General features: G+C 39.3%; 2 protein-coding genes across 6 annotated transcripts in view; one reads left to right on the plus strand and one right to left on the minus strand.

Moving 5' to 3' along the window:
- RFC1 (replication factor C subunit 1) overlaps positions 1-6,570 on the plus strand; it is an 84,507-nt gene extending 77,937 nt beyond the window's left edge. The window contains exons 24-25 of one of the 2 annotated variants that reach the window (XM_058722819.1): positions 414-605; positions 5,421-6,570. In XM_058722819.1, coding sequence (XP_058578802.1) covers positions 414-605; positions 5,421-5,459 — 231 coding nt within the window. In that variant the 3' untranslated portion in view covers positions 5,460-6,570. Of the gene's footprint in view, positions 1-413; positions 606-1,608; positions 3,523-5,420 lie in introns of those variants that run through there. The other variant, XM_058722820.1, reaches the window with a different exon arrangement.
- Positions 730-25,840, minus strand: part of WDR19 (WD repeat domain 19) — a 113,966-nt gene continuing 88,855 nt past the window's right edge. For 2 of the 4 annotated variants that reach the window (XM_058722815.1, XM_058722818.1), the window contains exons 32-37: positions 24,835-24,916; positions 22,996-23,146; positions 21,990-22,113; positions 21,329-21,405; positions 20,897-21,021; positions 4,242-4,526 (exon numbers count right to left, since the gene is read on the minus strand). In XM_058722815.1, coding sequence (XP_058578798.1) covers positions 20,910-21,021; positions 21,329-21,405; positions 21,990-22,113; positions 22,996-23,146; positions 24,835-24,916 — 546 coding nt within the window. In that variant the 3' untranslated portion in view covers positions 4,242-4,526; positions 20,897-20,909. Of the gene's footprint in view, positions 1,266-4,241; positions 4,527-20,896; positions 21,022-21,328; positions 21,406-21,989; positions 22,114-22,995; positions 23,147-24,834; positions 24,917-25,840 lie in introns of those variants that run through there. The other 2 variants (XM_058722816.1, XM_058722817.1) reach the window with 2 other exon arrangements.

Genomic DNA, 25,840 nt, shown 5'->3' on the forward strand with positions numbered 1-25,840 from the left:
ACCTAGTATTTTGAAGTAACCACTGTCATGGTAATTTATGTATTTTGTGGTAATTAAAGACCAACTTTAACTTGTACTTTATTGTAAGTCTTTTTTGATTTGATTCACTGCTTCTCACTTTGTAGAACTGTGGAATGCACTGAATAGGCAAAAATGATGAGTTACAGTTTTTTCTTTTCTCTGCCTAATGTTCCCAAATACTGGTTCTTATTTTTTTGAGTCATAGGCTCTATTAAGAATGTCATGAAAAATATGGGACTTCTTTATAGAAAAATGTATATACATATACTTACATGAACTTGCATAAATATTTTGCAGAATACTTCAGGGGTCTTGCAGAGTCTTGCAAAACTATTTGAAAGGTTGTTTGGCACTTAGATCATTAACCAACTCCCTCGGTTCTTTTCCTATAGGTGAAAGCAGCGTTCACAAGAACCTACAATAAGGAAGTCCACCTTACTCCATATTCACTCCAGGCAGTGAAGACACCCAGACACAGCACAGGCGCATCACTGGATTCTGAATACAGTGAAGAGTTAAATGAAGATGACTCTCAAGCTGATGAGAAAGACCAAGATTCTATGGAAACTGATGCAATGATCAAGGTAACGTTTTAAGCTTCAGACAGCAAATGCCATCATAGTCCCTTAGTAGTTTATCTTTTCTTGTGTATAACTTGCCTTCTTATTATTCAGGGCCTATTTAAGTTCTTGTATTCATTACACTGAGTGAGGGTGGAGAAGGTGTAGATTTTATTCTTGTAAACAGTCAGCTATTTATAATAGTGTAAGAGCCAGATAGCAAGAAAATAGGCCATCATATTGATCTGATCATCATATGCCCTGTTAGAAAAAATACCATTTTTTATTTGGCCATTGGTGTGTGCTTTACCCTAGAGACAGATTTTTACAGATTAATCAAGAAAAACATTTTCAATGAAACCATCTCTCCCTTCTGTTTTTTTGTGTTTTGCAGTAGCCATTGAACTGCCTATAGAATTTTCCTCAGAATAAAACATCCTTGTGCTAGAAAAGATTAAAATCATTTATGGCATCAGCCCACTGTTTACCATTGGCTAAGACAAAGGAATGTAGTCTGTGTTCTTTTTTGTCCTTAGTGTGTGTCATTCTTGTCCCTCATTTCTGGTTTGTATATGCAGGAATAGGAAGGTGGCCTTCTCCGGTGTAGTTCTCTAGTCTTGTGTAGACATAAGAGGTTGTCTCCCTCTCTCCCCTTGTCAAACTGAACGTGTTTAGATCTCTAATCTGAAACCGAAAGAAAAGGAAATTCTTCATTAAAACGTTATCCTATTTGTATTGCCTGCTCATTTTGTCTTTCCTAAATATACCTATGTGCCAAATCCAAGAAATTGCATGCCTGGGTAACATGTCTTAGTTCTAGATTCTAAATAGCTTTTCAGTAGTTGAGGGCTTCAGCTAGCCATTTCTTGGAAGTAAGCTCGTCAGGGGTAGCAGTAATGGAAGATGTTTACACTCTTTCTTCTTACTAAGCTGCAGGTAAAGATTTGCTTTATTGTAGAAATTAACGTATTTCATTTCCTCATGAATACAGCTATTAACTATTTTGTGCATTCTTCCCTCCCAACAGAAAAAGACAAAATCTTCAAAGCCTTCAAAATCAGAAAAAGATAAGGAGTCCAGAAAAGGAAAAGGAAAAAGTTCAAAGAAATGAAACTGTTTTTCACTACTGACAGCCACTTTTTACTCACCCTGTTGACCAGTCTAGCTTGTCTAGAGAATGCCTTGTTTTTTCCCCAAAGGAACCATATTTTAGCATAATGGGGCAGCTTGGTGGTCCCATTACAAATAAATGGTGGTACTGCTAGAAGGATGTAACCAGTAGGCTAACATACACCTCTTATAGAGGTTGATAGGATTGCTTGGGTCCTCCACTGCCCCCTGTCAACTATATGTGGGCTTTGGAGTCAGATTTTAGTTAACAATAATATGCCTGGAAACATTGGTACTAAGGCAACTTCTGTAGGCTTAAGAATTTATCCTAATGGCCTTTATAGGACCAATGCTGATTTTTTTTTAAAAAGGTAGTTACTATTATGTGGTGAAATTTTGTAAATAAATCGTAATACAAAACAGTCACCACCTAGAACTGGGTATTCTTTGTACATTGTCAAATATCTTACAGAATATAAATGAGAAATAAAAATGTTCCACCTGATACATGTACAAATTCTTAAGAATGTCATTGTGTACAGTAAAATAGTATGTTGGTATATTACTTTATTAGTTTGCAAATCATTGGGTAAGAAGCTAACTATATTTCTCACTAACCAGCTATGTGAAATAGAACTTTGGCAATTACTTCCCAACTCGATTACCTCTTTAAGTGCCAGCCATCTCTCTGTTTGTGAATAGCATGTCATGGAGAGGCCTCTTTGGTATTACTAGAAGATATGGGGGGGCTGCAAAAGGATTGCCACATTTTTATCCTTCTAGAGTCTCAACTCATCAGGTTCACACCAGTAGGGTCTAAGGTAATCTCACTCTGGCTTGGGACAAAATGAACCCTGATTTTTGTTTACTTTGGGAGATCTGGTTCTGCCCTATGACAGACTCCACAGACTGGACTAGAGTTTTAGATTGTACCTGTAACTGTATTTGTTGAGGAGCTCTGAGGCTGTGGAACTAGCCTGGAATTTAGTTGTCTAAATTTTGTCATTTAAAAAATTTTGTCAGTAAATGCTCAGAGTTATGTGCTAAGAGAATTATAAAATTAGGATACTATTTCCTCCCTTAAATAATTGACAGTCTGTTTGGGAGGTGAAACAAAGTTCTTGAGACATTTAAAGTGTATTTAAAAATGTTTTTCATGTAGACTAAATTCATTATGGGAATAAAACATTGCCTTAAGCCTTGCTCCTCTCTTTGTTAAAGCCCAGCTTGAAATTTGCGCTTCAGTGAAGATATCCTTGATTGACGACTGCCTCACCTTACTTGTGGGGTGAGCATGGCTTTCTTACGCATATTCTTCCATTTCTAGTGCTTTTTGTCTGCCTACTTGTTCTTTCCTCCCCAGGAAAGGGAGTATATTCTCCTTGCAGCCAGAAAAAAGAATAGTGTCCTTCCCTTGTTTATTATGATTTTGTTATTAATTCTAAGTGCTCTATGATTGGCATAATCAGTGTATAAGATTACTTTTTTTTTTAGAATTAGAGATTGTAAATACGCTCTTTAAAATATGAGATGGCAACATGGATCTGCTGGAGCTACTTGATGCCACACATCTTTGCAGCAAACTGCATGCTTCTTTTGAGATCCATTGAGGCTTGGCCATTTTGGAAGCTATAACAAACTACTGTGCTTTATCCTTCATCCTGTTAAGTTTTGGCAGTCCATTATTCAGCCTCTTGAACTTATTAACAAGGAACAGTGATTTATGTACGAGGAGTAGTGTCTTCCTGAATAAGTTCTGGTGTAATTATGCTTATTAGTGAATGTTTAAGGCTCATAACTCCCCAAATATAATGTGCTTTACTCTCACAGATCCCAGGTGCCTATGGCTCTTATTCTTCTAACTAACTTTACAACATCCTTCCAGTGATAATGGGAAAACAAGGGGATGATAGTGGGTTTAATGATAATAACTTGTATCACTTAGTAAAACATTGGCTTTACTTGGCCCATTCTCTGGCCAGCCTTTGTGGGAGCAAGAACAGATCAAAACGTTGGAGGCATCATGCATGTGGATACTTGGATGCAATAAAACATCACTGACACCCCTATGGGGTCTACCATAGGCTCATAGGTGCCACTGGGTACCTTTGTAATGCTCAGGATGCTGGCGCCTATACTGTAAAATCCTATCATCTGAGACAAAGTGAGGCTACATGACTCATTTCTGCCAGCTGCTTAGACTTTGGTGACATTAGCCTTGGGTGGCAAGGAAGGATATACTGTTGTAGGAAAAATATGGGGTGTGTGTGATAACGGGGAAGATTTTGAATATATCTTCAGGAGAAGTCCAGTGATTTAATTTTGTGAAAGGAATTCTACAGTATGTGGTATAATGACTCAGGAGATAAAAGCTTATGGTTTATAGTTTGATTCTTTTAAATTGGTGTTTTTATTGTGAGACTGATTCTGCTAAATAGGCTTAAGCTTAGTTCAAACTTTTAACTGTTAATATCTGTGCTGCCCACACTTCATGATGTTCTGCAAAGCTGTCTTCCTTTCTCCCTTTAATCCAGGAAAACATTACAAATATCTAGTCAACAATTTTATTTTAAAGGAAATATTTCAAAATATAAAAGTTATCAAAAAGTTGAATATTTACAGTTATGTCATAGGTTACTATTAACAGTGCAGAGCATAGAATATGTAAGACTTTGAAGAGGAACTATGATAAACATCAAGGTTATATGTCACTGTTTTGCCACTGTACAATGGCAATTGTACAATGTCTGTGACCTGGAGAGTCTTTCTTTTTTCTGTATCCAGCAACCACACAGCCTCCTGTAGAAAAGTGCTATCTTTTCAGGAACATTATATCTAGAAAAGATAAAAAACCCCACATGTCTTTAGAAGCATTTCAGGTAACTGTGGTATGTAGTAATAAAGCTATACCAAAGAAGTTTTTGCTCATTTCTGGAATGTGGAGCAAGATGACCATATTCAAGTTAGAAGCCTCTGGTCTATAATCCGTATTGAGTTTAAATCTTGGCCTTGACTAAAAATTGTACGTGCAAGCTGTCGAACTGTTATTACAAAGTGAGGGTGCTAATAACAGCCACTTTACTCAGAAGAGTGGGGAAATGCAAGGAAAGTGCTCAGCAATCTGTGAAGATTTTCCTGAAACGAAATAGTTGTTAATGGTTCCTCGTCTAAAAGGAGTCCATGAAGTTGCTGCTTCAACCAATATTTATTGTATGATAAGACATTTATAGTGACTTTTTTAAAAGATGGTGCATAATCATAACTTACTAAAGCATATCTGCAAGTATTTACGAACCATGGTCTAAGGCTCTGCTTTAATCCATGGATAGTGTCTGGAGAGAGTCTATGTAGGATTATTAAAAACATAAGCAACATCCTACTTTGGCAGAATTGCAGATTATCTTCTTCCAGATAATAGTTACAAACCTGGGACAGACTATTCAAAGGCACTGGAGAGCAACCAACCAAAAGCTGGTAGAAATTGGAAAGATGCCAACTCTTGAAAGAAGAGAAGGCTACTGGGTAAAATTCATCTTTATATGCCTTTGCACCTGAGGTTAAGTCCATGAGACAACCATAAAGTCATCGTCTTACTAGCTTGTAGAGTTGAGTTAAGAGAACAGAGTTTGGGCCTGCCAGAACTACTGAAATGTGAGGGAGAATATCCTGAAAAGAGTATTGCCCCCTAAATCTGCTTATAAACTCCATGTAAACCCTTGAACTTCACAGGCTCAGAAGAGACTCTTTAATGCTGGACTGAAAGCATAAAAACTGAGGGCTGCTTATAGGATCTGAGGACCTCAGTACTCTGAAGGTAAAGGATGGAATCCCACCAACAAACAGGCTGGACAAAGACACTGAGCCTTACATGAGATTGCAGCTCCAACCAGTTGCAGCCTTGTGAGACCCTGAACAGAAGACTCTGCTAAGCCATATCTATCCTACTGATAGGCATGTCTTTTCCCACAGACACAGTGAATGTACAGCTGCATATGGAACAAGTCGTCTGAAAGAAACTGATTCCTGCATATCAGGTGAATAAGAAAAAAACCCACATCAAACTGGGTAGGAGAGGGTCAGAAAATCTTGACATTAAATTCCATCCCCAGCATGATGACACACAACCAGGAGGCAACTCACAACTCCCAGCTTTTCCCTGAGGAGTGAAGGGTTTGGACCCATGTTTGGTGCCCTCACTTTTAAGACTTCCACACTAGAGATGGGCCTCCAAAACCTCTAGCTTTAATAGGCAATGAGACTTGTATCCACGAGATCTATAAGGACATAGCAAACAAGAAAACAGTCCAAAATAAGATCACATGGACCCACTGTGGCTAATCCCCCATGGCCCAGCACAGAGGCAGCAGACTGAAATGCACCCAGTCTCTCTGTGCAAAAGGCCTGCTATCTTAAAAGCTTTGGCCTGAGGGACAGGCTTCTAATTTAACACATACTTACGGGCCAACTGCAACACTCTCCGGAGGCTAGCATCTAGGTTCCGAGTGACATTCCCCACTGTGGGATACTGACAGGTCTTGGCATACCCTCAACTACTGGGAGCCACTAAAAACAAAGATGGTAGAGCCAGGGCAGTGGTGAATAATTAGGCTCCTTTCCTACATGAGGCCACTCCTTCAAGACTGGGAGAGGTGGCTCTTTTAGCTAATGCATAGCAACCAAAACAGAGTCAGTGAAAATGAAGACACAGTAATATGTTCCAAACAAAAAAAGAGATAAAACCTCACAAAAAGATCTTAACAAAATGGAGATTTTGCTTGATCTCCATTAAGTGATTTATGTGATAGTTTACAATAATGGTCATAAAGATAATTCATGAACAAAGTGAAAAAAGTACCAAACAAATCACAGACTTGAAGACTATAGTAGAAAGGTTCAATGACAGACTAAATGAACAGAAAGGATCAGTGAACTTGAGGATAGGTCAATGAAACTCATCTAATCACAGCAAAAAGATAAAAGAATGAAAGTGATTATAGCTTAGCTTAAGGGATTTATGTGATAACATGAAGCCAACCAATATTGATAATCTAAGGGTCCTAAAAGAGAAGAGAAAGAGGGTGAAAATTTCCCTAACTTGGAGAAAGAAATAGACATTCAGTTCTAGGAAACTCAGAGTTTCAAACAAGATGAACCCAAAGAGACACCAAGACATATAATTAAATTGCCAAAAGCTAAAGGAGAGAAACAACTTGTTACACAAAAGGGAACCCATAATACCATCAGCAATTTTTTTAGTAGAACCTTTGCAGACCTGGAGACAGTGGCATGATATATTCAAACTGCTGAAAGAAAAGCAATGCAACAAAGAATACTCTACCTGGCAATACTGTCCTTCAGAACTGAAAGACCGTTTTTTCTTTTTCTTTTTAATATACTTTATTGTCAAATTGGCATACATACAACACCTAGTGCTCATCCCAACAAGTGCCCTTCAGTGCCCATCACCCACTTTCCTCTTTCCCCCACCCCCCATCAACCCTCAGTTTGTTCTATTTAAGAGTGAGAGACCATTTTCCAGACAAGGAGAAACTAAAGGAGTTCATCACCACTAGACCAGCCTTACAAGAAATGTTAATAAAGGGGCTTCTTTACGCTGAAAGTGCTGATTAAAAAATCATTTATTCTGTGTGTGTGTGTGTGTGTGTGTGTGAGAGAGAGAGAGAGAGTGAGTGAGAGAGAGAGAATCCCAAACAGGCTTCGAGCTATCAGTGCAGAGCTTGGTGCGAGTCTTGAACCCATGAACTATGAGATCAGGACCTGAGCTGAAATCAAGTTGGACACTTAACCGCCTGAACCACCCAGGCACCCCTGAAAGTGCTGATTAATAAGAGGAAAGCATATAAAAGTGTAAATATGAATGCTTAAAGGTTAATATATAAATTCAGAATAATCTTATGTTGTAATATGGTGGTGGGTTAATCGCTTACTAAAGTAGTAAAAATAACTATAATGACAATAATGGACACCCAACTTGCAAAGATGTAAACTGTGACATTAAAAATAGAATGGGGGGTGGGGAGAGTAAAAATGTAGAGCCTTAGAATGTGTTTGAACTTGTTATAAACATAAAATAGACCAGTTTTATGTAAGCCTCATGGTATCCACAAAGAAATGTCCATAGTACATACACAAAAGATAAAAAGAATCTAAGCATACCACTATAGAAAACAATTAAATCACAAAGAGAAGAAGGAACAAAAGAGTTACAAAACAGCCAGAAAACAATAAAAATGTCAGTACGTCCATATCTATCAATACATTAAATGTAAATCGACTAAATTCTCTGATCAAAAGAGTGGCTGACTGGATTAAATAAGTAATATCCATTTGTCTTGCTGCTAACAAGAGACTTACTCAGTTTTAAGGACAGAAGCAGACCGAAAGCGAAGGAATGGAAGAAGATATTCCAGGCTAATGGAAACAAAAAGAAAACTGGAATAACTTTATTTATATCAGATAATAAAAGACTATAATAAGAGACAAAGAAGGTCATTATATAATGATAAAAATGTCAACCCAAAAGTGGATATAACATTTGTAGGTATGGGCTTACCATAGGAACATCTAAAGATATAAAGCAAGGGGCAGCTGGGTGGCTCACTTAAGCATCTGACTCTTGATTTTGGCTTGGGTCGTGATCTCAGTTTGTGAGTTTGAGTCCTGTGTTGGGCTCTGTGCTGACAACACGGAGTCTGCTTGGGATTCTGTCTCCCTTTCTCTCTGCCCCTCCCCTGCTCAGTCTGTCTCAAAAATAAATGATATTCATTTATTCATTAAAAAAAAAGAATAGGAGTGCCTGGTTGGCTCAGTCGGTTAAGCAACTGATACCTTTTATTGGCTCAGGTCATGATCTCACAGTACATGCTATCAACACAGAGCCTACTTGGGATTCTCTCTATTCCTGCCTTATGTGCGCGCTCGCTTGCTCTCTTTCTCAAAATAAACATTAAAGAAGTAAAAAAAAATAAAGATCTAAAGCAAAATTCACAGATCTAAGAGAATTAGCAATATAGTAAGAGTAGGGGACTTCATCCCCTAACTAGATCATCCAGACAGAAAATCAGTAAGTAAACATTGCACTTACCAGACCTTTACAGAATATTCCCTCCAAGAAGAATAGACATTCTTTTTTTTAATGTTTATTTTTGAGAGAGACACAACATGGGTGAGGAGCAGAGAGAGTGAGAGCGGGGAGACAGGGGATCCAAAGCAGGCTCTGCACTGACAGCAGAGAGCCCGATGTGGGGCTTAAACTCATGAACCATGAGGTCATGACCTGAGCTGAAGTCAGATGCTCAACCGACTGAACTACCCAGGCACCCCAGAATAGACATTTTTAAGCACATATGAAACATTCTCCAGGAATGATCGATCGTAGGTTAGGCCACAAAAACAAGTCAATAAGTTTAAAAAGACTGACATCATATCAAGCGTTTTTTCTAACCAAAACAGTATGGAACTGGAAGTCATTTATAAGAAAAAAAATGGAGAATTAAAAAATATGTGGAGATTCAACAACATGCTATGGAACAACCAAGTGGGTCATGGAAGAAATCAAAAGAAAAAAAAAATACCCGGAGACAAATGAAAATGGAAAGATAATATACCAAAACTTATGGGATGCAGCAAAAGCAGTTCTAAGAGGGAAGCTGATAGCAATAAATACCTATGTCAAGAACAAGAAAGATCCCAAGTTAAACAACCTAACTTTACATCTTGGGGAACTAGAAAAGAACAAGCTAAGCCCAAAGCTGAGATAGGGACTAAAAAGAGTAAAAAAGAGCAATAAAACTAAGCTGGTTAAAGAAAATAGACAAACCTTTAGCTAGACTCACCAAGAGAAAAAGAGAGGACTCAAATAGAGGAGATATTACAACTGATAAATATAAAAGAATAATGGGAACTATTATACACCAACAAATGAAGCAAACTAGAAAAGAAATAGATATAATCCTAGAAACATAGAATCTTTCTTACAAGACTGAATCATGAAGAAACAAAATCTGAACAGACCAATTACTAGAAAGGAGATTGAATCTGTAATCAAAAAGCCTCCTAGCAAACAAAAGTCCAAGGCCAGATCGCTTCACTGGTGAATTCTGTCTAACATTTAAAGCATTCACACCAGTCATTCTAAAACTCTTCCAAAAAATCAAAGAAGAGGGAACATTTCCAAACTCATTTTATATGGCCAGCATTACTCAGATATCAAAACCAGACAAGGATACCACAATAAAGGCAATTACAGGCCAATATGCCTGATGAACGTAGAATACAAAAACCCTAAGCAATCTATTAGCAAACTGGCCTCAATAATATGTTAAAAGTATGTTAAATGTATGATCAGGAGGGATTTTATTCTAGGGATACATGGATAGTTCATCTACAAACTAATCAGTGTGATAACACCACATTAAGAAAATCAAGAATACAAATCATATGATCATCTCAGTAGATACAGAGAAAGCATTTTGACAATATTCAACCTCCATTGATGATAAAAGTTTATACCAAGTGGTTATAGAGGAAATATACCTCAACATAATATAGGACAAGCCCACAGCTATCATCATCCTTGGTGGTTACAAACTTATAAAGATTTTTCCTCTAAGATCATGAAGAAAATAAGGATGCATATTCTTGTCACTTTTATTAAACATAGTACTAGAAGTCCTACACAGAGGAATTAGGCAAGAAAAAGAAATACAAGGCAGCCAAATTGGAAAGCAAACCAAAGTGTTACTATTTGCAGAAGATGTGATACTATATATAGAAAACCCTAATGACCACTAAAGTGTTAGAGCTAATAAATGAGTTCAGTGAAGTTGCAGGATACAAAACCAATATACAAAAATCAGTTGCATTTCTATACACTAATGATGAACTATCAGAGATTAAGAAAACAATCCATTTACAATTGCATAAAAAAGAATGAAATACTTATGAATAAATATAACCAAGGAAGTGAGATACCTGTACATTGAATACTGTAAGACATTGATGAAAGAAATCAAGGACACATAAGTAGATACTGTGCTCACAGATTGTAAGAATTAAAATTGTTAAAGTTTCCATACTACCCAAAACAATCTACAGATTCAATGCAATGTCTATCAGTCTCCAATATTTTTCACAGAAATAGAACAAACAGTCCTAACATTTGTATGGAACCACAAAAGACCCTGAGTAGCCAAAGTAATCTTGAGAAAGAAGAACACAGCTGGAGGCACCATAATTCCTTAAACTATATTACACAGTTATAATAAGCAAAACAGTATGGTATTGGCATAAAAACAGTCACATTGGTCAGTTAATTTAGGACAAAGAAAGAATATATAATGGGGAAAGGAGTGGCTCTTTAATAAATGGCGGTGAGAAAACTGGATTACTTGCTCACACCATATACAAAAATCAACTCAAACTGAATTAAAAATTTGAACATAATACCTGAAAGCATAAAACTCCTAGAAGGAAATATAGGGGGTAAGCTCCTTGATATGAGTCTTGGTAATGATTTTTTGGATTTGACCCTAAAAATAGATGCAGGAAGGCAGGAAAGCAGATATAAACAGGTGAGACTACACTGAACTAAAAAACTTGTATACAGCAAAGGAAACCAACAAAATGAAAAGGCAACATAGAAATTTGCAAATCATACATCTGATAAGGGGTTAATATAAAGAACTCCTACTATTCAATTGGGAAAAAATCCAATTAAAAATGGTCAAAGGATCTGAATAGAAAATTTTCCAAACAAGATACAACAAATGGTCAATAGGTATGTTAAAGGATGCTGCTACACATCACTGATCTTCAGGGAAATACAAACCAAAACCACAATGATATATCACCTCACACCTGTCAGAATGGCTATTATAAAATGACAAATCACAGTTGTTGGCAAGGACGTGGAGAGAAAGGAGCCATTGTGCACTGTTGGTGGGAAGGTAAACCAGTGCAACAACTGTGGAAAACAATATAGAGGTTCCTCAAAAAATTAAAAACAGAACTACCATATGGTCCAGCTATTCCACTGCTGGGTATTTATCTGAACAGATCACTATCTTGAAAAGATATCTACACCCCTGTGTTCATTTCAGCATTATTTACAATGGCCAAGATATGGAAACAACCTAAGTGTCCATCTATATTGGATAAAGAAAATGACACTGGAGAAAGAAAGTCCTGTGTGTGTGCACACACAGAAATGTTATTCAGCCATAAAAGAAAATATTGCCATTCACAACAACATGGGTGGGCCTTCACTATGCCAAGTGAAATTAGAGAAAGACAAATCCTGTATGGTCTCACTTATATGTATAAAAACACTGAACTCCTACATAACAGAGAACAGTTTGTTGGTTGCCAGACGCCTGGGGTGGGGAGTGGGTGGGATAGATGAAAGTGGTCAAAAGGTACAAGCCTCCAGTTATAAATAAGTGCTGGGGATGTAATGTATAGCATGGTAACTGGAGTTAACTATGTTGGATATTTGGAAGTTACTGTGTGGTGATGGATGTTAACTTACTATGGCAATCATTTCTATATATATAACCATTATGTTGTACACCTAAAACAAGTGATGTCAATTATTTCTCAAAAAACTTGTGACATAATTATGTTGTTTTAAGATGCCAAATTTGTGATAATATGCAGCAACAGAAAATGAAACAAATCTTAATTATAATTTGAACATGCTTTAAAAACAGAATTTGACAAGCTGACTCTAAAATTTTATAGAGAGATGGAAAGGATTAAGAGTAGTCAAGGGGCACCTGGGTAGCTCGGTTAAGCAAGGCTTGTGAGTTCAAGCCCTGAGTTGGGCTCCAAGCTGGGTGTGAAACCTACTTAAAAGAAAAAAAAAAGATCACTGAGGATAAAACTGGCAGGAACCAGCAGACAGAAAGGAGCATGTGACTTCTCCCTCCTCTGTCTTCCCTTCTCCTCTGCTGTCTTCTAAAGACAGTCTAACCAGGATTCACTGGCAAAGAAGTAGTGTAATTTTCAAAGTTTCTGTCCCATGCAAGTATATAATTTTGAGTTTGAATTTGACACATGACAGTATAACAAAAAGCACATGGTTGATGAGAGATCACAGGAATGTGCTAAAACATGATTCTCAACTTTGTGATTGCAGCCTTTTGGGAGTCTTTTGAAAATACAGATGCCACATTCCAGCTCCCAGAGTTTCTGATTTAGTCTGATTAGCTTGGGCATCTGCACATTAACTAGTATTTCAGGTGATTCTAGTTTAGATGCACTTTGAGAAGGAATTGGCGTTTCAGAGGAACTTCAAGACTGGATGGTGGCATGAGTATCATTCAGTGTAGACCCCTTTGGATCACATGAGTGGAGGGAAGATAAAGCAGGAAGGGGAACCCCTCTGGAAAGCACAGGGTCCTGAGACACAGAGACAACCCGGGCTATTCCAAGGAACAAATCAAAGCACATCTGGTGGAGGGTCCAAAATATTCCTACGAGTAGTGTAATAAAATAACCAAAGTCACAACAACAGAGAGCAAGTAACAATCCCCGAAAAAACACTTCCTGAAGGGCCAGGCCCTGGACCGTGTATGACCCTCCTTTAATATAGCAGTGCTGGTAGGTGCAGAGCATACGGCAAGCTTTTAAAATGCATAAGGGACAGAAAACTAGCCAAAATGGTGAAACAGAAAGAAATTCCTCAAAAGAAATTCCAGGAAGTAGCAACAGCTAACAAATTGACCAAAACCGATTTAAGCAATATAATGGAACAAGAATTTAGAATAATAGTCATAAAATTGATCGCTGGACTTGAAAAAAGCATAGAGGACAGCAGAGAATATTGCTACAGAGATCAAGAGACTAAAAAATAGTCATGATGAATTAAAAAATGGTATAAATGAGGTGCAAAATAAAATGGAGGTGGCTACAGCATGGATTGAAGAGGCAGAAGAGAGAATAGGTGAAATAGAAGATAAAATTATGGAAGAAAGAAGAAGCTGAGAAAAAGATTAAAAAATCCAGGAGTACGAGGGGAGAAGTAGAGAACTGAGTGATGCAATCAAACGGAACAATATTCGTATCATAGGAATTCCAGAAGAAGAAGAAGAGAGAGAGAAAGGGGCTGAAGGTGGACTTTAACAAATCATAGCTGAAAACTTCCCTGATCTGGGGAAGGAAACAGGCATTGAAATCCAAGAGGCACAGAGAACTCCCTTCAGATGTAATTTGAATCGATCTTCTGCACGACATATCATAGTGAAACTGGCAATATACAAGGATAAAGAGAGAATTCTGAAAGCAGCTAGGGATAAACAGGCCTTAACATACAAAGGTAGACACATAAGGGTAGTAGCAGACCTATCTACTGAAACTTGGCAGTCCAGAAAGGAATGGCAGGAAATCTTCAATGTGATGAACAGGAAACATGCAGCTGAGAATCCTTTATCCAGCAAGCCTATCATTCAGAATAGAAGGAGAGATAAAGGTTTTCCCAAACGAACAAAAACTGAAGGAATTCATCACCACTAAACCAGCCCTACAAGAGATCCTAAGGGGGACTCTGTGAGTGAAATGTTGCAAGGACCACAAAGTACCAGAGGCACCACTACAAGCATGAAACCTATAGACATCATAATGACTCTAAACCCCTATCTTTCAATAATAACACTGAATATCAATGGACTAAATGCTCCAACCAAAAGACATTGGGTATCAGAATGGATAAAAAACCAAGACCCATCTATTTGCTGTCTACAAGAGACTCATTTGAGATCTGAGGACACCTTCAGATTGAAACTGAGGGGATGGAGAACTGTCATGCTACTGGAAGTCAAAAGAAAGCTGGAATAGCCATACTTCCATCAGACAAACTAGACTTTAAATTAAAGGCTGTAACAAGAGATGAAAAGGGCATTATATAATAACTACAGGGTCTATCCATCAGGAAGAGCTAACAATTATAAATGTCTATGCACCAAATACGGGAGCCCCCAAATATATAAAACAATCACAAACATAAGCAACCTTATTGATAAGAATGTGGTAATTGCAGGAGACTTTAATACTCCACTTACAGCAATGGAAACATCATCTAGACACAGGATCAATAAAGAAACAAGGGCCCTGAATGATAAATTGGATCAGATGGACTTGACAGATATATTTAGAACTCTGCATCCCAAAGCAACAGAATATACTTTCTTCTCGAGTGCACATGGAACATTCTCCAAGACAGATCACATAGTGGGTCACAAAACAGCCCTTCATAAGTATGAAAGAATTGAGATCATACCATGCACAGTTTCAGACCACAATGCTATGAAACTTGAAATCAACCACAGGAAAAAGTCTGGAAAACCTCCAAAAGCATGGAGGTTAAAGAACACCCTACTAAAGAATGAGTGGGTCAACCAGGAAATTAGAGAAGAAGTTAAAAAATATATGGAAACAAATGAAAATGAAAATACAACAATCCAAACGCTTTGGGATCCAGGGAAGGCAGTCCTGAGAGGAAAATACACTGCAATCCAGGCCTATCTCAAGAAACAAGGAGATCCCAAATACAAAATCTAACAGCACACCTAAAGGAAACAGAACAGCAAAGGCACCCCAAACCCAGCAGAAGAGAAATAATAAAGATCAGAACAGAAATAAACAATATAGAATCTAAAAAAACAGTAGAGCAGATCAATGAAACCAAGAGTTGTTTTTTTTTTTTTTTTTGAAAAAATAAAATTGATAAACCTGTAGCCAAGCTTCTCAAAAAGAAAAGGGAAAAAAAAAAAAAAAAAAAAAAAGAAAAGGGAGAGGACCCGGGGCGCCTGGGTGGCTCACTTTGTTGGGTGTCTGACTTTGGCTCAGGTCATGATCTCCTGTTAGTGGTTTCGAGCCCTTCGTCAGGCTCTGTGCTGAGAGCTTGGAGCCTGCTTCGGATTCTGTGCCTCCCTCTCTCTTTGTGCCCCTCCCCCGCTCTCTGTCTCTCTCAAAAATAAACATTAAAAAAAAAAAAAAAAAAAGGGAGAGGACCCAAATAGATAAAATCATGAATGAAAATGGAATTATTACAACCAATCCCTCAGAAATACAAACAATTATCAGGATATACTATAAAAAAATTATATGGCAACAAGCTGGACAACCTGGAAGAAATGGACAAATTCCTAAGTACCCACACACTTCCAAAACTCTCAGGAAGAAATAGAAGTTTGAACAGACCCATCACCAGTGAAGAAATTGAATCAGTTATCAAAAATCTCCCAACAAATAAGAGTCCAGGACCAGATGGCTTCCCTGGGGAATTGTACCAGACATTTAAAGCAGAGATAATACCTATCCTTCTCAAGCTGTTCCAAAAAATAGAAAGGGAAGGAAAACTTCCAGACTCATTCTATGAAGCCAGCATCACTTTCATTCCCAAACCAGACAGAGACCCAGCAAAAAAGACAACTACAGGCCAATATCCCTGATGAATATGGATGCAAAAATTTTCAACAAGATACTAGCAAATCAAATTCAACAGCATATAAAAAAAATTATTCACCATGATCAAGTGGGATTCATTCCTGGGCTGCAGGGCTGGTTCGACATTCGCAAATCCATCAATGTGATACATCACATTAATAAAAGAAAATATAAGAACCATATGATGCTGTCAATCAATGCAGAAAAAGCGTTCAACAAAATTCAGCATCCTTTCTTAATAAAGACCCTCGAGAAAGTTGAGATAGAAGGAACATACTTAAACATCATGAAAGCCATTCATGAAAAGCCCACAGCTAATACTGTCCTCAATGGAGAAAAACTGAGAGCTTTCCCCCTGAGATCAGGAACACGACAGGGATGTCCACTCTCACCGCTGTTGTTTAACATAGTGTTGGAAGTGCTAGCATCAGCAATCAGACAACAAAAGGAAATCAAAGGCATCAAAATTGGCAAAGATGAAGTCAAGCTTTCACTTTTTGCAGATGACATGATATTATACATGGAAAATCCAACAGACTCCACCAAAAGTCTGCTAGAATTGATGCATGAATTCAGCAAAGTCGCAGGATACAAAATCAACGTACAGAAATCAGTTGCATTCTCATACACTAACAATGAAGCAACAAAAAGACAAAGAAACTGATCCCATTCACAATTGCACCAAGAAGCATAAAATACCTAGGAATAAACCTAACCAAAGATGTAAAAGATCTGTATGCTGAAAACTATAGAAAGTTATGAAGGAAATTGAAGAAGATATAAAGAAATGGAAAAACATTCTGTGCTCATGGATTAGAAGAATAAATATTGTTAAAATGTCAATACTACTCAAAGCAATCTACACATTCAATGCAATCCCAATCAAAATTGCACCAGCATTCTTCTTGAAGCTAGAATAAGCAATCCTAAAATTTGTATGGAACCACAAAAGACCCCGAGTAGCCAAAGTAATATTGAAGAAGAAAACCAAAGTGGAGGCATCGCAATCCTTGATTTTAGCCTCTACAACAAAGCTGTAATCATGAAGACAGCATGGTATTGGCACAAAAACAGACACATAGACCAGTGGAATAGAATAGAGACTCCAGAATTGGACCCACAAATGTATGGCCAACTAATCTTTGACAAAGCAGGAAAGAATATCTGATGGAAAAAAGACAGTGTCTTTAACAAATGGTGCTGGGAGAACTGGACAACAAAATGCAGAAGAATTCTTACACTTTCTTACATCATTCACAAAAATAAACCCAAAATGGATGAAGGACCTGAATGTGAGACAGGAAACCATCAAACCCTAGAGGAGAAAGCAGGAAAAAAGCCTCTCTGACCTCAGCTGCAGCAGTTTCTTACTTGACACATCTCCAAAGGCAAGGGAATTAAAAGCAAAAATGATCTATTGGGACCTCAACAAGATAAAAACCTTCTGCACTGCAAAGGAAACAATCAACAAAACTAAAAGGCAACTGATGGAATGGGAAAAGATATTTGCAAATGACATATCGGACAAAGGGCTAGTATCCAAAATCTATAAAGAATTCATCAAACTCCACACCCGAAAAACAAATAATCCAGTGAAGAAATGGGCAGAAGACATGAATAGACACTTCTCTAAAGAAGACATCCAGATGGCCATCAGGCACATGAAAAGATGCTCAATGTCGCTCCTCATCAGGGAAATACAAATCAAAACCACACTGAGATACCACCTCACGCCAGTCAGAGTGGCTAAAATGAACAAATCAGGAGACTATAGATGCTGGAGAGGATGTGGAGAAACGGGAACCCTCTTGCACTGTTGGTGGGAATGCAAACTGGTGCAGCCGCTCTGGAAAACAGTGTGGAGGTTCCTCAAAAAATTAAAAATAGATCTACCCTATGACCCAGGAATAGCACTGCTAGGAATTTACCTAAGGGATACAGGAGTGCTGATGCATAGGGGCACTTGTACTCCAATGTTTATAGCAGCACTTTCAACAATAGCCAAATTATGGAAAGAGTCTAAATGTCCATCAACTGAATATGGATAAAGGAGATGTGGTTTATATATACAATGGAATGCTACTTGGCAATGAGAAAGAATGAAATCTGGCCATTTGTAGCAACATGGATGGAACTGGAGAGTGTTATGCAAGTGAAATAAGTCAGGCAGAGGAAGACAGATACCGTATGTTTTCACTTATATGTGGATTCTGAGAAACTCAGCAGAAGACCACGGAGGAGGGGAAGGGGGAAAAAAGTTACTGAGAGGGAAGGAGGCAAACCATAAGAGACTCTTCATACTGAGAACTGAGGGTTGATGGGGGTGAGGGGGAGGGGAAAGTGGGTGATGGGCATTGAGGAAGGCACCTGTTGGGATGAGCATTGAGTGTTGTATGGAAACCAATTTGACAAATTTCATTAAAAAAAAAAAAAAGAGTAGTCAAAACAATCTTGGAAAAAGTAACAGTGCTGGAGGATCTTTAAGTACCGGACTTTAAGATGTGTCATAAAGTCACAGTAACCAAAACAATGGAGTATTAAAATAGGGGACAAATACATCAATGGAAAAGAAGAGAGGGTCCAGTCCAGAAACATCTACACTTAAAACCTCATTGGTTTTCAACAAAGGCACCCAAGCAATTCAACGGGGAAAGGAAAGATTTTTCAACAAATCGTGTTGGAAGACTGTATATCTGCTTGAGGGAGCTGCAGGATGGGGGGAATCTCAATCCTCCTCTCACATATAAACAAAAATAATTTCAACATGGGTCATAGACCTAGAACTTCTAGAAGAAAACCTATCAGAATATGCTCATGACTTGTTAGTAGACAAATATTTTTTTAGACAGGACACAATAACCATAAAATTTTAAAATGTATAAATTATAATTAAAATCTCATTAAAAGACACCATTAAGGAAATGAGTTGGGAAGCCACAGAAAGAAAATATTTGCAAAATATATCTCACAGATTTGTATCTAGGAAATGCAAATAAAGAAGTTTTACAACTCAATAACTAAAAGACAACCCAGGAACAATGGGGAAGAATAGTTTTCAGCAAAAGGTCCTGGGACATGTACATGGCAAAAGAAGGAAGTTGAATCCCTAACTTAACACAGTACACAAAAATTAAATGGATCAAAAATATAAACGTAAGAGCAACAACTATAAAACTCTTAGAGCGAAACAGCTGTAAATATTTTCTTAGATATGACACCAAAAGTGCATATAGCATATATAACTAAAGACAGAAAAAAAGATAAACTGGACTTCGTCAAAATAAAAATTTTTACATCAAAGGATACTATCAAGAAAGTAAAAAATACTTCCACAGAATGGAAGAGGATATTTGCAAATGATTTATCTAGTAAAACACTTGTATCTAGGGTCTATTAAGAATTCTTATAACTTGGGGCGCCTGGGTAGCTCAATTGGTTAAGGGGCCGACTCTTGAATTTCAGCTCAGGTCATGATCTCACGGTTCGTGAGTTGGAGGCCCGCATCAGGCTCTGCACTCACAGTGTGGAACCTGCTTGGGATTCTCTCCCCTCCTCTCTCTCTGACCCTCCCCTGCTCGCTCTCTGTCTCTGTGTCTGTCTCTCTCTCAAAAAAATAATAAAAAAACGAATTCTTATAACCCAACAAAAAGATAAATTACTAGGTTAAAAAATGGGCAGAGGACTTGAATAGACAGTTCTCCAAAGGTACAAAAATGGCCAGAAAGCCCATGAAAAGATGCTCCATATCTTTAGTCATTAGGGAAATGAAATCAGAACCACGATGAGATACCACTTTATACCCACTGGGACATTAAAAACAAAAAGGCAGACAAGCCTTTGTGTGCCACTGGTGGGAATGCAAGACTTCTCAGGTGCTGTGCAAAGACTAGCAGGGCTGCAGCACAGTGAGCGGGAGGGGGAGGCGGAGGCTGTTTTTGCAGGTGTAGTAGAAAGTTCCCAGAGGGTTTGTGAAGGGAACTTGATACACTGCAGGTGGACGAGAGGACTTGCCCATGGACTGGGGGAAGGGGCGAGGATAAGAGGAGTCCAATAACGTCTGGGTTTCCGTCCTGACCGGCTAGTTGAATAGAGCTGCTATTTACTGAGGAAAGGCGACTGTGGAGGCAGGTAGTGAGAAAACGCAGAGTTCCATTTTAACCAAGTGAGGGTAGATACCATGTCAGGAACCGATCTTACTTTTTCCTTTCAACGAGACACCCGGGTTTGGGCGGGCGGGGCTTTTGGCTTCCCAGGCAGACACCACATTTCCCTGCCTCCCTTTGAAGTATTTGTGGCCATGAGTAAATTCTTGCCAGTGGAATTCAAATGGAAAGGGTATGTATAGCTTCCATGTGGCAAAAATGAGACTTGGAAAGAAGCGATTTTTCAAATCTGTGGAAGCCAAAACCTTTAGAATATATTCAGAACTTAAAAAAACTCCATTGTTCATAAGCTGGCTCTGGTTTTAACAGACTGATTAAAAAGAACATGTGGTTTGATAAAATACAGCATAGTTGAAATCCATGATGCTGGTTGGCTAAATAGCCTTTGTCACCATGGAGACCGTACAACCTGCGTTTTAGCATTTTTTAAGCACACCAAAGGTTTGTTGTAGATTCTTCAAATCTGACAAGTTACATGATGCACAAAAAGGAGGTGTTGCCAATACAAACTGTAAAGCCGTGTCTACTCTGTGGACCCTCATGCCCTGGGAAACGAGTGAATTGTCTGGCACTTACCTGCACGCGCGACTCACTGCTCTACCTCTGTTCGCAGGTACTGGGTACAGTCCAAGATTTTTTTTAGTTGAGCAAAGTTTAGTTTTTCTGAACACATAGGACATGTGCTTTCAGTATTTAACATGCTGTTTGGGGAGGGAAAGGCAGAGTAAAATTAAATACATCCCTTTATCTTTGGGATATTCTAACGTGAAAAACAGCTATTCCTGTCTACACCTCCTTAGTCATGTTCATCATGCAGTTTAAGAATTAGGAATATTCAGTCCTCACGCAAGGTCCCCTTTAAGGATAATGTTCACAAAGGTCATTTAGAAAGTTCTTCCAAGAAGACAACTTGGGTCTTTAGGAACATGAATAAGGAGACCTCAGAATAAAAGAGTGGTTGAATCAAAGGCCTCATCCGTGTGGCGGAATGAAACAATGCACACTTACATCTTAAATTCTGAGTACAGGGCAGGGAAGTCGCAATGTGGGCACACAGTCCAGTCATCCTTCAACATATGGCGACCCTGGAAAGAGTACATTTAAAAGTAAAATTCATCATTTAAAAAATTCCTGCCATCATTCAGTTACAATACACGTATTCAAGTTAAAAGCCAGACCTCTAAATTATGAAATTGGTATTTCACGTAGGTGATTGACTATAAAGAGATGGCGTCAAACAGACTGAAGCCAGATTTCATTTCTCACATTCATAGAAGGGTGTTCAATTTTGTGACATCATTACCTAAATTTATTTTCCTCTAAAATAAAGCTTATATTAGCCTAGTGATTAACAAATAATCTGTATTTAAATTTTTCTAATAGGTCTTAATATGAAAATTAATACTAAAAACCACCACTTATGCAGTGCTACAGTATGCCAAGGTAGTGTCCTAGGACTTCATGTTCTGTCCTCAACCTGCAGTTTATCTCACTAGGCACGCATTGTTAGGGTTGGGCCCAGGAAGGTAAAGCAAACTGCACAAGGTTATATAGCCAATAAAGTGGCAGAAAAAGGCCTTAAGCCAGGACCATCTGATTCCCAAGTGTGTTTTTTCTTACACAGCAAGTATTCAGATGGATTGTGAATATATGTTAAAAAGAAACTTACTGTTACAATGCAATATGGGATGTTATTTTTGCATCCAGGACACAGGAGTTCACACTCTGGGAGAAGAAATTCGCAGAAGGGACATGGGGTTGTGGCCTCTTCTGTCTCGGATGTATCAGGTCTCCTGTGAGAAAGAATCATGTGTTTAACAGGCCTACTTCTTCACAGTCAGAATCTGAAACTAGAGAGAAGCTCAGCATCAGCCTGCACTCTAGCTCAGGAAGGGGGAAGAGGAATTAAGATTGGTCAGACCGTAACAGTATATGGGCCACATGCAGGAGTTAGAGTTCACGGCACAGTAAATGGCAGAAAACATGGGTGGGTCTTGCTGTGTCCTCTCTTCTAGGGTCACTGAGGCGTAAGCTTGCTTTTTCTCCTCTGTCTCTCCCTTTTGTATACTCAAGTGGTAAAGACTGTCTAAGGCTGTGCAACAGAACTTCCTTGTGACAACGGCAGTGTTCTAATCTTGTGCTCTCCAATATGGTAGTCATGAGTCACATGAAGCTTCTGAGCGCTTGAAATATGGGTGATGTGAGGAACTAAATTTCAAATTTAATTTTAATTTAAATAGCCACACGTGGCTAGCAGTTACCATATCAGACCTCATAGCTGTAGAGAAATCTTAACTAGCATCTCTTCAAAGCTAGTGCCCAGGCGTGGCACCAAAATGTCAGGGCAAATGTGCCCCTACGTTTTCTCCCCACCTGCCTCTTCATGAGGAGAGAAATTCTATATGCTCTGGATGGCAAAGCTGGAAGGCAGAGGGATCTGTCCTTGCTGGCATCAGGACCCAGCAGCACCAGCCCTGGACTGTGATGCTTTGTGTAGGAGTCAAAGAAATCCTGACTTGTTCAAGCCATTGTCGGGTTTTCTGCTGCTGGTAGCTGAATACAGTCCTGATTGCTGCCCCCCATCCATTCTCTTACCGAGCCTGCACACTAGCAGCTGTATTCTAACAAACGCATTTGTGAAGTGTGATTAGATAGAAAGAGCTGTCATTGCCTACCGGACCATAGCCTCAATCTTCTTTTTGTACTTGGCATCTATTTTGTGGCGGTACTCGGGCCTCATCAACATAGCTGCGAAGCTGAAAGCAGAGTTCTTCAGGCCTGCTCTGTGGCACTCGATCACAGTAGATGTCAGGATGGGCACAATGTCTGCAAAACAAGCGAGAGCAGAAAGCACAGTGCTCCTACCGTCATGACTCTGTCCCTGTTCAGGAGGAAAACAGGATCACACCTCTCTAAATGTGCGTTTTCTGGCAAAGAACCAGATGTGTGACCTGTTAAACGAGGACAGGACACAGCAGTGAAGTCACTGCTTATCAAAATGTCCTTCCTGTGATTATACTGTGTTTTGCCATGGAACACTTGGACCGGCACTTGCTTGAGGTCATCTGTATGTATCCTCCCGTTACCGGTGAGATAAGGTTTTGCATTTGACAGGACTGCCGATGCATGGTAAGGGAGATTAATAATGTTATGCACTAACCTCTCTCCATGCATCTGTTTCTCCAGGACGGATACCCAGAAGGTGAATTAATGGATCAAAGAGCATGACCTTTTAAAAAACACTCTTAGCACAAATTGCCAAACTGCTCTCTAGAAAGGCATATACCAATGTCCATTCCCACCAGCAGTCGTGAGAGTATGTATCCTGTTACACCGTTTGCCAGCATGGTATATGGTTATTTTAAAGTTTTTTTCATGTAACAGAAAAGAATATATTTAGAGAACAGGGGTTGGTGAAGTATGACCTGTGAGCCAAATCTGGCCCTCTGTTTTTGTACGACTCATGAGCTAAGAATGACTTTTACATTTTTCGATGGTTGAAAAAAATCAAAAGAATATTTTGTGACATATGAAAGTTATATGTGGTTCAAATGTCCATGTCCAAAAATGTAAAGTTCTTTTGGAGCACAACCATGCTCATGTACGGTTTACGTAGAAACAGTAGTTGTGACAGAGACCGTTTGGCCCACGAGGCCTAGACGTTTAGCCCTTTACAGAAAAATTGTGTTGCCCTGTCGTAGAATGTGGGAAAGTCTATTAACTGAAGAATGTTATAATGATACATCATATGGGATAATGGGACCTTTTGTAGAGGGCATGGCCTATCATGGTTGAGAAGAGAGTCAGACTTATTAGCTAGTAGTGTGATCTCGGGCAAGTGTTACTTGACTTCTTTTGCCTCCATTAGCTTCTCTGTAAAATAGGGAAAATAATAATAGTACCCATGTGTGTAGTTTTGAGGTTATTATCCTTAGAAAGATCTGCTTGATCTTGGCTGGCATGTGGGACTTGGATTTTGGAGGAGTTTCTGCCATTTCCAGAACTGATAAGAGTGGCTCACTGCCTAAACTCTTGGTACAAACAATGTGGTTTATGCTGAACACCTGCTCTCTGGGAGTCTGGAAATTCAGTACATACCAAGCGGGAGGTGCTGATGTGACCAGGCCCCCGTACAACCCCTGGGCACTGAGTCTCCTCTGGGAGACCCCATTTCACGTGTGCTGTCACACAACTGATTCCTGGAGGAGTCGAGTGTGTCCTGTGTGACTCCATTTGGAAGGGACCCTTGGAAGCTTGCACCTGTGCTCCTCCAGACTCTGCCCCATGTGTCTTTTCCCTTTGCCAATTTGGTTTTGTATTCTTTTGCTGAAATAAATCGTAGCCTTCGGCACTACGATGTGCCAAGTTGTGTGAGTCCTAGTGAATTGCCAAACCTGGAGGTGGTCTTGGCATACCGTTCTACTATAGTGGCTGCAGAGTTAGTGACTATAGATCTCACAGTGCCACACGAATGCAGAAGTGCAGGTAACAAGCTCTTCTCAGATAGTACTCACGTGACGGAAACTTGCTGATGTTGTTGGCCACCCGAATAAGCATACGTGCCCCTTTCATATGATCTCCATTTTTAACATGAATCTGAAATACATGTTTCACTTTTCTTAGAGATTTTGATTCAGCCTAATTCATGCTTTATTGCCCCAAATAAAATAATCCCTCCTTGATTATGACCCTGAACAGGGTCGTTCCATGATCCTTGCAGCCTTACTTGGCTTATGGCACTTGGAATTTCTCCTTTATTCTTCCAGCGGCTGCTGCCTGGCACCATGGCCTCACTGGCCTTACCTCTACTCTGTGCTCTGTTCTCTGTTCTCTACTTTGTCTTAGACCATGTGACATGAGTTCAAATCCCTGATCCATCTCTTCCTGGCCATTTTTGGAGGGCTAATGATACCAACTTTGCCAAGCGGTCGTGAGACCTGAAGGCCGAGTCTGTCAGGCTGAAAGGGGATGAGTTGTTAAAGGAAAAGGGCGCTGCCTGTCGTGTGGGAAAGGGGCAGCAATGGCTGGAGGGGCCTGAGATTGGGTAAGTACTAAGTACGAGCAGGGTCTGTGATGCTTAAGATGAGAGGAAGCTGGGGCGCCTGGGTGGCTCAGTTGGTTAAGCATCCGACTTCGGCTCAGGTCACGATCTCGCGGTCCGCGGGTTCGAGCCCTGCGTCGGGCTCTGGGCTGATGGCTCAGAGCCTGGAGCCTGCTTCTGATTCTGTGTTTCCCTCTCTCTCTGCCCCTCCCCCGTTCATGCTGTGTCTCTCTGTCTGAAAAATAAACGTTAAAAAAAAAAAAATTAAAAAAAAAAAAAAAAAAAAAAGATGAGAGGAAGCTGGAGAGTCCACAGGACCAGGCCACAACGTTGCTGCATCATCCAGGCAAGGTGGGGCAGCTGACAGGGGTGGGGGGTGCGGGGTGAGGGAAACAGACTGAATAGGAGGCAGAACTGGTGAGAATGTGCAGGGCAAGTTTAGAGTAACTCCCAGGCATCCAGTCTAAGCAAATGAATGA

Source organism: Neofelis nebulosa, chromosome 3 (genome assembly GCF_028018385.1).
Source record: "Neofelis nebulosa isolate mNeoNeb1 chromosome 3, mNeoNeb1.pri, whole genome shotgun sequence".
Classification (NCBI taxonomy): Eukaryota; Metazoa; Chordata; class Mammalia; order Carnivora; family Felidae; genus Neofelis; species Neofelis nebulosa.